The sequence below is a fragment of the Lissotriton helveticus genome, chromosome 9, assembly GCF_964261635.1.
Source record: "Lissotriton helveticus chromosome 9, aLisHel1.1, whole genome shotgun sequence".
NCBI lineage: Eukaryota > Metazoa > Chordata > Amphibia > Caudata > Salamandridae > Lissotriton > Lissotriton helveticus.
Genome location: NC_136070.1, coordinates 651,565,941 through 651,579,238, shown reverse-complemented (window position 1 = coordinate 651,579,238; position 13,298 = coordinate 651,565,941). Strand labels below are relative to the sequence as shown.

Below are 13,298 nucleotides of genomic sequence, written 5' to 3'. Positions count from 1 at the left end.
GGAAATTGTACTTTTAACATGTTATTTCAGCTGTGGGCTAGGAATAAATCTCCTCCATGCACATATACCCCAGATGCCTGGGTATCACCCTGTACCTACCTTTCATGGTCTTAACTGCCACCATGACATCCGGTGAACCTGGCTGCACCAGAAAACCCTCGTAGACTGAGCCAAACTCCCCTGCAACATAAACATGTATGTATCAGTTTAGAGTGCGGCATGGTCGGATACATTCCTTTCTGGGCTTGGTATCACATATACAATAGTACTACTGAAATTCAACAATAGCGATTTTGTGATTCAAGAATTTCGAGGGCAAGATATTGAAAACAAAAATATCAAAGCTAAGTGCATATAGAGAAAGTATAGATTTACAGCTCCTAACTCTACTTCTACTTACTTTTATGATATATATATATTGTCATGGTATATACATTTGTTAAGCAGGACTGGGGGCTAGTGGGGAGACCTTACTGAACAGGTGGACCAAGTAAAAATCAATTTACATCACACATCACACTTAAAGTGGGCATACAGTTTTTATGTTGTATGTCATAACACCAAGGTCACAAAAATATCAACTGCCTACTATCAACTACCACTACATCGCCAAGGTAAGTTTACATAGATAAGCTTAGATTTCCTATTCTTATCATCACTTTTAAGTATATCTAAGAGGTTTAGATCATCGAGGTATGTAGATGAGGAGTAAAGCTAATGTGCAATATTATAGTATATGTTTTATTTTACTTTCTGCAGTTTTGATTTCATACTTTGATAGGCCGCAGGCAGTGCCTTCACACTGAACTCAAAGGACCTTTTCAACCAATTGGATTATTTCCATTACAAGCGTTTTGCCATTTTTCATAAAAATAACCCTTCTGTCCACCGTAGAGGCTGCACATATTTTACAACACTGATATGTAAGAAGGTAGATGTGTGCATGCCACACACTTCTTGGATCTCAGCGCCAGGATGCCCGTAGGGTTGCAGTGTGCTTTACAAGTCTGGATAACAATAACAATAACTTCTTAGCTGATAAAATTACAAGCACCTAATCTTCTATAGCATTTGCTCATCCCAAATTATACATATTACATATATTAGAATGTTGTGATTGTTTAAGATATACCAAGTTAAAGATACAGGGCCTATTCACAAACTGCATTTTGTAGCACGTTTAATAGTACTACAACAGTACTACTAATGTACTACAACATGGATTTCACAAACCTTTATCTGGAGGTCCTCACCAAGTATGTGGAACATCAAATACAGTCATAGAGTCATTACTCGAACAGGCATACATTACAAGATCGAGGGTTAACCGGTCATTCCAGCAACCCAGTGACTTGTGCATTAGTATTACAGATACTCAAGCAACTTATATACTCTCTGCATGCATTCATTTAAAAGTATTGTAACTGTAACATAGGTGTGCCATGTAGCATTACACAAGCTTGGTGCTATGCAACTAGTGTCTAGGCGAGGCCTTACAGTCCATCGGGGGATTGCCCTGAGGAGGCAATTGGAGCGCCGGGTGCAGCAGGGTCCGGTGTGTCCAGTGTTACAGCAGCCCCATTTATGAGATATGTAATGAAAGGTTCCCAGACATCTATGGGCCTAGATCTTGCAGGCGTTAGGTCCCAGTAGACAGTGAACTTCTCCTGACAATACAAGACATCAGACAGCCATGCAGTGCTAGTTGGCATTAGCTTCCTGCTCCAGTGTATTGCCACCATGCATTTCACCAGCAGGAGCATCATCGCCACGAGACGGCGATATGCATCAGGAACTTATTTTACATTCCCGAGAAGGCAGATATGAGGGTCTAGTGTGAGAGGGTTCCTCATAATGGCACCAGTAATGTCACATATCGTCACCCAAGAACCCGCTACCCTTGAGCAGGTCCAGGCTGAATGTAAGAACGTGGCCTCTGTCCCCAAACAGCGTAGGCAGCTCAAGTCCCCCAGAAGACCCATCTTGTGTAGTTGCAAAGGTGTGTGGTACGCTCTATGTAAATATTTGAAGTGTATTAATCGTAGCCTATAGTTGGGGGTTAATCATTCCCGTGGCCGTAGCAGTAGTCCTACCTGTCCGCTGAAATTTCCTTGCCCAGCTCCCCCCCCAGGCCGTCCGAGCCCTTGAGGTGTCCAGCAGGGAAGTTGTCATTGTGAGTAAGTAGAGTCGGGTGATGAGTTTACGTGGAGATACAGTAGTGTAAACATACTCCAATGACGTGGACGCTGGGGGGGGGGGGGCAGGGAGGGGGGGGGGAGAGCCGGGAATATATTGTATGCCACGCAGTAGGTCACTCTAATTTCATAGCACAATAGCATATCTATAGTCGTAAGCACACGTGTAGTGGAGTTGGCAAATCAAGATAGAAACTAGCTCTCTGGAAGTAAGTCTGCAACAGTTTTTATACCGAGTGTGGCAGCTCAGCCTGCGGCGCCCTTGTCTTGTAGTGGGGGGAACATGGGGTTGTCCTCCAGCTCATCGGACGGTGCACATAGCATTGTGAGCCCAGAACATCAACAGATACCTGCCCATCATATGTATTGATTTCAGCCTTGGATGCTTTGTACGGTTGGAACAATGCCATTGCTAATGGCCATGGGGACGCCTGGTCTTGTTCTACTGCCCCATGTGGTTTGAACGGGGTGGAATGGAGCCAGAAATGCAGAAAGCTCACCTGGGCGGAGAAGGCGTATAGCTGCAAGTCTGGTGCACCAAGTTCGCCTTGTGCGAGTGGCAATGTTAGGAGTTCATAAGTCACTCTAGGCTGTTGACCAGCACATATGAGTGTGAAAAAGTTGGATCTCGGGCGTCTAAAAAACTGCATTGTGAGTGGCATTGAGATGTTGATGAAGAGATATAAGAATTTCGGGAGCACGATTTTTGCAATTGCTATTCGCCCTGTATCTGATAATAGTAATTTGTTCCATATCTGAATGTGCGCTTACAACCAATTTATTGCACGCCTGTAGTTCACCTCCCAGAGTTCCTCCAGGTCTCTGCTGAGCCATATACCCAGATATTTAGTTAGCTCAGTTTCCCATTTCGAGGGGTACCCTGATATGGCGTGGTGGCCTCCGTGAGCGGGAAAAGCACTGATTTCCCCCAGTTGCCTATATAACCAAATATCCCCCAAACCAAATTACTTCGCGCATCATGGGCTCAAGGTTTTTATGCGGCTCGCGGATATAGAGGTTAATATCGTCAGCGAACATTAACATAACAAGTCTCCAGGTGGAAAAGCTGATGCCACGCTCAGCATGATGTTGGCAAAATCTAGCAGCAAGCAGCTCCATGGCCACCGCACACAGGAGTAGGGATAAGGGGCAACCCTGTCTAGTTCCACATGCAATCTCAATTGGCACAGACACATGCCAGTTCAGTCTAATACGGGCCGGTGGGAGAGTATACAGGATCGTTCTAATGAAATTAGGGCTGAACCCCAGTTGTTTAAGTAATGGGAAAAGAAGTGGCCACTCCAGGGAGTCAAATGCCTTAGTGAAATCAAGGAGAGCAGCCACAGCTGGTAGAGAGGAGTGGACATGGTGCATGACAGAAAATATGGTACTGAGATTGTGCAATGTGGCTCGCCCCGGCACAAATCCCGACTGGTCAGACCGAACAATTTGGGGCATGAGTGGCAGCAAGCGGTTCGCCAAGACTTTTGCGTATATATTATTATCTATATTTATTAGGGACAAGGGTCGGTAAGAGTCGCAAAGTTCGACAGGGTATTCAGATTTGAGTATAGTTACAATGATAGCCTCTCTGAGGGATGGAGGAAGTAGCCAGAGATCAGTGAGTCATGATTAATCTCTATTAAGTGTGGGATAAGTATGTCCATGTACTCTTTAACTTTAAAATCATATTTGATGTTTTCACTGACACCATACCCTATTTCTGGGGTTGGGGACATGTAAGTCTACACTTTTCACTAACATTACACTCGTAAATAATGACTAGCCAAAAGAAGTCAAGTTACTAAGAAGTGTAAGAGAAAGCCTGCATGTGTATATATACTTGCATGTAAATGTACCTTTGTGATTAGGTTCCACTGTATTAAACCAGATGCTGTTTTTACCTTTCCATGATGTGACCACTATAACGTATACTTCTCCACATTTGAGAATATACTATGGTATAAAATAATTGCCATGTTTGTGGTGAAAAACACCCACTGACTGTCTTGTACACAATGAAAATATACCACTTAGCACATTGCAAAGTATTCCAATTTTACTGAGAATACAACCAAATAATCATATTTGTCTACAGGATTAAGAACGGTCCAGTCATCCTTTTTTGCAAGAGGTGAAGCACGTGTCTGCCCAGTCTTAAGTTAACTGAACAATGCTGCAAAACACAGAACAACTTTTGCAATTAAAACTCATCATCAATACATATCTGTAATATGACTTACGGTCAACTTTTCAATAACTAAACAGCAAGGTCCCATATTTCTGTGTACCCTCCGCTACCACTCACTGAGCAAGCTACCGAAAAACTGGATTCTGAAATCAATTCAAGGGCAGCAGAGCCAAAAGGTATCTTATCTTTGAGCCTATCACAACAGAACGATTTGCATCAACCCCTTTATGGCATTCTGTAAAACAGTCTCATGGACGAACAAGAAGTCTGAAAAGGCGAAAAAGTATCAAAGATATATACCAGTAGTGAAAGGTCTATGAGTCTCCACCTTGTGTCCTGAGCTGATATAAAAGGTACCTTCTCACAACTGCCCAATTACACTTTACTTTAAAATGAGCCATGTCCCTCATCCATCACTCACCTGTTCCAAGTTTTCTGCCCAGAGTCAGTTGGTTTCGGTTGACTACCAAATCTTTAAGGGACTGCTTCAGAGAGCTGGCAATCGGCAGTAGCTGGACTGTAGGAAGAGTGAAAGATGTTTGGGTTTAATTTAGTTTTCTTTGGTCTTACTCTGTTGCGTCATGCTGTTAGGGAGATAAAAAATACCCTGTAGTTGGCAGAGGATATTTGGTACAGAGTGAAATTGAAGTGGGAAACTTTCTTTTCTTTTCTTGAGGGACTGATAGGGGTGTGGATCTATCAGTTACTTGACAAACAGTGCTAAGTGGTGTCTTGGTCTGTGATGTGTTCAAATATCTTTTTGGATGGCTACAACAATGCAATGATAGGAATAATGTGCTCTAAAGCTGGTGGCAAAAAGTTGCCCCGTGTTATTGTCCATTACCAGTTGGGCAATGCAGAATTCTGACCAGATACTGCAACAGTGTACCCCACTGCCTTTTGATTTTCCCACCGCCCTTGTAATGAGGATCCATTTATTTACTAAGTCCATGGTACATTAATAACGTACGTGTTTCTTCCACGGTCCTTCTCCGGTATGTCACTGTATGTCCCACTTGTAGTTCAGTGCTATATGCCTTTGCTTTCCTCATGCGCCAGAGTATGACAACTCCCATGATCCCCAATGCCAAGAGACATCCGGCCACCACGGGCACCAGCACCCCCGAGAAACGATTTTCTGGAAGATCCTCTTGACCCATTTGTTGCATTGTAGTATGTTCTGTAAAAAAGTCAAAAGAGATGGGGGCATTAGGAGGAGTGGCAGAACTGCCCATTCTGAAAGAGGAATCCTAAGCAAATGTATATCTGTGATTGAGGTAACATACCCATACAAGTAAGGAAGTAAGACTTAAAAAGTATGCGAGTAGACAAAGCTGCATGAACAATATGCAATTACATCAAATGAAGTGATGTCATAAATGTAACATGCCTCTTGCTTTATGGGGAATGGGTCTCTTTAAAATCTATGGGACTAAAGATCTATGGACTGGATATGTATCTATTCTAATTGGTGGTAGGGTGGAACCATCTCAGGGAGTGCACACCAAGTCAGAATATCATTAAAGATTGGATACAATTTGTGAATAAGTTTAATTAGAGTGCGCGCAAGCTGTGGTTAATATTTTTTATGTGTCTATTCTGACACTTACATAGATACAAGAGGCTAAAGTAAAGTATATAAGCACTTTATTTATTTGTTTTATTTCAAATCATTTTTATGGAGTTTTTTTAATGTTTTTTGACTGTGAGAGCAACAGGAAAGGGATATCAGGGTGCACATGAGTTTAATGGATCCAACAATTATATCCCTTTAAAACATTTTGAGAAGTATCCTAAAGGAGTGAGACAATTCTTGCATATCAAGCAGTCCTGGTTTAACAATAACAGGATGTTCATCATATACAACTACAAGAAATCACAAGGGGCGTTGTACGAAAACGTCGACATCAACAAAACATACTAGTTCAAAGAGTAAGTACATCAAATATGTAACCGCATCATAAGTGAAAACCAAAATTAACGAGGAGAAGCACTGTCTCGAGAGTCAAAGCTGTGGGTTGATATCCTGTTGAGCAAAACAGAAAAGAAGAAGGAGATAGAAGAAGGAGGATAAACAGAGAGAGGGCATAGGTGGAATATTACCCGCTTAGGCTACATTAATTGCTGGAAGTGCTAAGTTCGGTACATCGGGTAGTTGGAGGTGGTGTATGTTATGTAGATTGTTTATCAGCAATATAGGCATCAAGCCTGTTCCACAATTTGGGTGAGTGCATCAGGTTGTCAGACTTAATCATCTGCGATCTACAAGTGCTACATATTTATGTATTCATTTGTGACTTGTAAAGCGCCTGAATCACCCCCAGAGGGGTATCTCCGCACTACGGAGGTGCTACCGTTAGGGAGAGGAGAGGTTTCTCAAATAAGCTCAGGTTTGAGGAGCTTTCGGAAAAGTAGATAGTCTGGACATTTCCGGAGGTGGCTGGGAAGTTGGTTCCAATAGGAGTGTTCTGGAAGGAGAATAGCGGGTGAGTCTATCTGCTAAGTAGCTAGGGCCATTGCCGTTTAGTGTCTTGTACACGGTGCAGCAGATCTTAAATCAGATCCGCTGGCAGATTGGTAACCAGTGTAGTCCTTGAAGTAGCGGAGAAGAGGCGGTCCTGGCAGGAGAGTTGGCGACAAGGTGGGCCGCTGTGTTTTGAACCACCTGAAGTCTATCGAGGGAAGACTTGTTAGCTGAAATCAGAAGGGCATTACAATAATCTAGGCGGCTTATTACTAATGCTTGGAGGAGTGACTTACGTACTGTCAGAAGGAGAAAAGGGAAAACCCTCCGGAAAAGGCTTAGCGTATGGAAGCATGAGCCTACTGTGGTTGTGACTTGCTCCTTCATCGTGAGTTTTTGGTCCAGGTGTACGCCTACATTTTCTACGACGGCTTTAGGGGCCCGGGTGGCACCCAGTTTGGTGGCCCACCATTATGGGTACCAGGGCAGAGGAGCGTCTCCGAATAGCATGATCTCTGTTTTCCCTGCATTTAACTGCACAAAGTTGTTCCTCATCTGAACAGCAATGGCTGTCATGCTTTCTGAGAAGGTCAACTGGGTGTTGGGAGAGTTTTTATCAAAAGCCATTAAAAGCTGGATGTCATCAGCGTATGAGATTGGAATAAAGCCCAGTTCCTTGAGTAAATCCGCTAAAGGAGCCACATAAATGTTGAACAGTGTGGAACTATGACAAGATCCCTGTGGAACTCCTTTAGTCAACTCCGAAGATTGAGATTGGAAGGCACCGAGGTTGATGGTTTGAGTGGGGTGAATTAGTCAACATGATAACCACTGAAAGGCTAGGCCCTGGATTCCGATATCTCTCAGTAGGATGGAATGGGATATCGTGTCAAATGCCGCTGACATATCAAGCAGTACCAGTAGTGCAGTTTGTTTTTTGATTCACGGTGTTTGCCTTTTTGTCTCCTTGCTTATCATTGACTACTACAGAAAGGTTTGAGTATTGTTGATTGTTATTATTGATAAATATTCAGTAAACCTAGAAGTAATTCTGTACCCGCCAGAACCAACATTTCCCAAATTCCTGTACATCCAGTTTCTGAGGGGCACTGGGTCACCCCATTATACTAGATGCCCGTACTAAACCTAAGCCAAAACCCAGACTGAGAGGAGTCGAGGCATCCTGTTGCTTCAATGTATTCGGAGTTATGTTCATTAATGTGTTTTTCCAAGAGTTTACACAAAAAAGGTAACAGAAAAATAGGGCGATAATTAGATAGATCTTCCTGCGGGGCAATAGGTTTCTTACGGAAGGGGATTATTTGGGCAGCCTTCCATTTGAGTGGTAAATGGCCCTTGCTGAAGGAATGATTGAGAATTGAGCAGATAGGAGTTGACAGCTGTTTATGCAGTAATGAAGATACTTTAGCAGTTAGAATATCCTGAGGGGAGCCTGATTTGACTGTTTTCAGCAGAGTCTCCACAGTATCAGATGTGAAAGGGGGAAGCATTTTAGAGAATGTGCATTGGGTGGGAATAAGGGACAGAGGATTGAAGTGCCATTCAACAGGTCCCTATCTTTAGTGATTTTATCATAAATAATCTCAATTTTCTGTGCGAAGTGATTGTCTATCTTATCACAGAGTTCTTGTGATGAAGTTACTTCATTGTGACAGGCCTTGGGATTCGTTAAGGAGTTGAGGATGCAATAGAGTTCTTTAAAGGATTTCCCTGCCTGATTAAGTTGTGACTCAATATGGGCTCTACGCGCATTCTTTAAGTCTTATGATAACAGGCTAGAGTGATCATATACCTTTCTTTATCTTTTGCATCATGGGAGAGGCGCCAGCTTCTTTCCAGCTTTTTGCAAAAGCTTTTTTCCTTCCGTAGATCTGGCGAAAACCATGCTGCCTGTGTGCGTCTGGTCAAATTATGGCATGATTTTAATGGGGCCAACTGATCTAAAGTTGTTTCTACTATGGTGTTGTAGCTAGCCAAACAATCCTCGATATTTCTTAATGCCAAATTGACATTGGCTGGAAATGTGTCTGTGAAGCGATCTGGCATGATTTTATGCCATTGTCTTCAAAGACTACAGGAAGCTTTGGTGGAAGCAGGAGTGGCACTAGATCCTTTTATTTGAAAACTGAGTAGAGAATGATCAGACCATGTGAGTGGGAAGGGGGCCTCGCAACAGATGTTGGAAGAGTTAGTCAAGATTAGATCTAAAGTGTGTCCTGCAAGATGTGTGGGACCTACATTGATCTTCTCTAATATCGCAGTTTTTTTTGTCCTGTGATTTGCTCAAGGACTTTTCATCCGGGGCGGCTCCTCCATTTGATGCCACAAGAGAGAAAAATAAAATGGTAATGAAGTTAATTCATTACCATTTTATTTTTCTTCACCCTGTCCCAAACGGAGCATCAGGACAGGGGCGGGCTGTTGCTGACTGGCAGTAGCAGAGATTGTAGAGTAATTTCAGTTTAAAGTGTGCATGTCTATTTGGCCGGCCATCTTAAAACAGCCAGCCACACATGCGTACTTTAAACTTCGGGACATGCCAGCCGCCACTGCTTTTCATGATGGAATCTGATCATTGTTCACAGTGATGTTGGGGAAGTCTGACTGCACCATACTTAACCATCATTATTAACCAGACAAATACTCTGTACACGAGGGTTGAGTTCACTATGAGGATTAGTTTTTCTTAAGACCTTTTTGCTGTTGAATGCATTCGTTTTTCAAATGTCGTGCTATCTCCTAATACTTGTAGGACTTTCATTTTCTCTGCTGCCTTGAAGCTGCAGAAGTTTCTTGGTGTGCTTTCAGGGCTGTGTCAGTTAATGAAAGATTCAGACTGACTGCATGGAGCCAGTGTTACATGTCATGTTTGTGAATCTGAGGGTCATTTTTAGTTGGGAGGATAGTGAGAATATTTTGCAACTCGAACTGAACACTACAGTTCACATTTTGGCTTTTGGGTTGGCATAGCCTGTCTGAGACGTATAGGTTAAAAAAAAATTATCATGAAAATGCATTTTTAAAGTGATGTTCGGTACTGCAAAAATGATCATTTAGTAACAGTCCACCACATGGTGGTGCTGTCTGAGATGACCACAACAGCTGTGCTTATTAAGTCAAATGGCACTGAAAATGAATAATACGTGCCTCTCACAACATTATTATAGCTTTGTGTGGCCTGAAATATTCTGAATTGTCACACTTGTAGGAGTGTGATGGTTAGGTGTTCTGTACGTACTGTCATTGGCAGCACTGCTGGGGCATTGTGTGGTGCAGGCTAAAGTTGCCTTCCGGGGTGGGCGAGGCCCACCGCAGTTTGCTGCAAGTCTTCCTCCTGTTGATTTCCTTTCCATCCCTGACTGCGGTGGGGGCAGACCTGGTGTGGAACCTCTGGGTTAGACCCTCCAGCCACCATGTGCAAAGTTAAACACGGCGCGGCGGCTCCCAAACAGCATACCATGGACCATTACACCACTACCACCCCCGCTGGGAAGGAGGCTGCGGAGGGTTTATCATCGGACAGGACGACACTGCTGGAGGCCATTATTCAGTCACAAACTGCCCTCGAGGCCCAGGTTGGGCTGCGGGCTCAGAGGTGTAGTTCCTCTGTCAGGATCTCCGGAAGGCGGTCGACCGCATCACTGAAGCGGAGACAAATGTCTCCACTGTGGAGCACACTGTATCCACTCTCCATAAAGAAAGTGGACAATCTGGCTATGGTCTCCCAGGAACTGGCGGGGCGGGTCAAAGATGCCGAGTGGCGGGCCCGCCGCAACAATATCCGTCTGGTGGGTTTCCCGGAGGGCTGGGAGGGGACATCGATGGATGCCTTCCTTTTGGGCTGGCTCAAGGCGTTGCTACCCCCGGAGGACATGTCTTCCTGCTTCGTGATTGAGAAGGCTCACCGCGCTCTGACCAAGAAGCCTCCTCCTGGGGAGCGTCCGAGGCTCGTGATCGCTAAGCTACTCAATTATGCTGACCGAGACGCCATCCTCCGTTTTGCCCGGCTCCACAAAGACAAGATGATTTTCGAAGTCCCATCCCATCATGGTCTTCCCGTACTACACCCGGTTGGTCCAGCAGCAGCGTCAGTCGTTTGTGGCAGCCAAGCGAGGACTACGGGAGCTGAACTTATCCTATGCGCTACTGTTCCCGGCCCGCATGAAGGTGATCTACAATGTCAAGACATTCTTTTTTGATACCCAAGAGAAGGTGTTCGTGTGGAGGGACGAGAGACGCAACCTCAAGCCGCACTCGCCACTCCATATAGACTCAGACTCTTCCCAGGGCTCACACAGGAACGGCCAACAGGGCGGAGACGCAACTACCAGGTGTAACAGATCCCGCTCCAATTGGCGCGCTCAGCGTCAGCTGGGTACTGAGGACTGAGGTAGACCTAGGTGTCTAAGACTTATTTTATCCTGTTCTCTTCACCAGCTGGGCAAGCCGCTACCAGCGGCCACATGTTGGGATGTTTTCGATCCTGAGGACTGGGGTCCCCATTATTTGTCCTGGAAGGTATTGAACTTAGCACGCCCTGAACGTTTTGAGTTATGTTGGGTGATGTTGGGGGGCGTCGCTTGTTGTTTGTTTGACGGTTTACGCACCATGCACGCACCTCTATATTCCATCATTCCCACATCGTTTTGTGCACTACACTTTTGAGGACTAGACATGGCCCACACGGCAGGTGATTCTCAGTTGGGGGAACTCAACATTCTTACCTGGAATGTGCGGGGTTTACTGAACAAGGTCAAATGGGGGGTGGTGTTTCATCTGGCAAAGGGATATTCGGCCGACATTATACTATTACAGGAGACGCATCTTCTGGGCAATAAAGCCCCATGCCTCTCCCGCTATGGGTTTGCTACGGTGTACCACCCTGGCTTTACGAGAGGGTGGTACAGCAGTGCTTATCCTCCCCAGAGTTCCACTCCAAATTACACAACATTGACTGGACCCAGGTGGCCGTTTCACGGTCATCTCTGGTACTATAGCCGGGGAACAGATCACAATAGGAAGCGTCTATACCCCTCCACTGCTGGGCCAGACTTTCAGCTACATAATGACACAGTTATGGGGAGATCTCCCGGGAGGCCTGACGTTTCAAGGGTGGAGACTGGAATGATATCATGGGTCCCTCAGACAGGTGGCGGGCTAGATCATTGGATGCTCCCCTTCCCAGATCCAAACTGAATGTATTGACACATACATTGGGCTGGGCAGACTCGTGGCGGGCCTTTCATCCCTCGGAAGCCGGGTTTACGTATGCATCGTCTGTCTACCCCACCCTTTCACCCCTGGATTATTTGTTCCTCCCACACAGTTATATATACAGAGTGACACACACCTCCATCCTGCGTCGGAGTCTTTCTGACCATTCACCTGTACAACTCAAGCTATGCCTGCAGATCCGTCGTACCCCCTGTAGATGGTGCATGTCTCCCTGGCTCCTCAGAGGTGCTGGGTATCAGGAAATGCTGCATCGGGCAATTGCTGATTACTTTAGTTTTAATGTCAGAACTTCCCCATCCCCGGTCATCCTATGGGAGGCCTTTCAGCCCACGATTCATGGGGCTGATATAAGTTATCGTACAGAGGGGAAAGTGCGCTGTCTGGTACAGATACAGGAGCTGGAAGACAGACAGGTCACTTTACAATCCCTAATGGTGGAGGGCTCAGACACCAGAGCCCGCCGCACTCTATTACGTGTTCAGAAGCAGCTACACCAGATGCTCACTGATAGCGCCAAAGAGGCCTGGTTGGCGACCCAATAAAGCATTTATCAATGGGGCGACAAGTCCAGCCAGATGCTCCAGAGGATGTGCCAGGTCAGAGAATCCCCAACGCAGGTTCCCCTTTTGAGGTCCCCAGATGGTGACATGTCTCCTCCTCTGAGGCGGTGGTTCAGGCCTTTGCCAACTTCTATGCGGCACTGTACGAAGAACGCAAGGTAATAGTCGAACCTCTCATAGATGACTTTTTCACAGATATCCCTCCTCAACGCCTCTCAAACGAACAGCACGAGACCCTAGATAAGCCCATCTCCCTGGATGAGCTGCAGGCAGCGCTATCCAATACGCACCTGGGACGTGCACCCGGCCCATACGGGTTCTCGTGCGATTTCATGCGCCCGCATATGGGGGCTCTCGGCCCTCATCTACTCAAGGTGCTACATGCGGCCTTAGAGCAGTGTATTCTGCCAACAGATAGGCGACATGATGAAATTGTCATCTTCCTCAAGCCGGGCCGCCCCCCAGAAGAGCCGGGTTCGTATCGCCCCATATCCCTGATGAATTTTGAGCCTAAATTTCTAGGGAAGGTCCTGGCCGACTGCCTCCGCACGTGTAGCCAGGACCTGGTGCATCTTGATCAGTCTGATTTTATGCCACAACGCTCCACCAGACACAACATTAAACGTTCCCAC

General features: G+C 45.4%; 1 protein-coding gene across 1 annotated transcript in view; it reads right to left on the bottom strand.

Moving 5' to 3' along the window:
• LOC144781756 (ephrin type-A receptor 4-B-like) overlaps window positions 1-13,298 on the bottom strand; it is a 284,979-nt gene that overhangs the window by 46,142 nt on the left and 225,539 nt on the right. The window contains exons 6-8 of the mRNA XM_078660745.1: window positions 5,357-5,566; window positions 4,808-4,903; window positions 100-180 (exon numbers count right to left, since the gene is read on the bottom strand). Coding sequence (XP_078516871.1) covers window positions 100-180; window positions 4,808-4,903; window positions 5,357-5,566 — 387 coding nt within the window. The remainder of the gene's footprint in view (window positions 1-99; window positions 181-4,807; window positions 4,904-5,356; window positions 5,567-13,298) is intronic.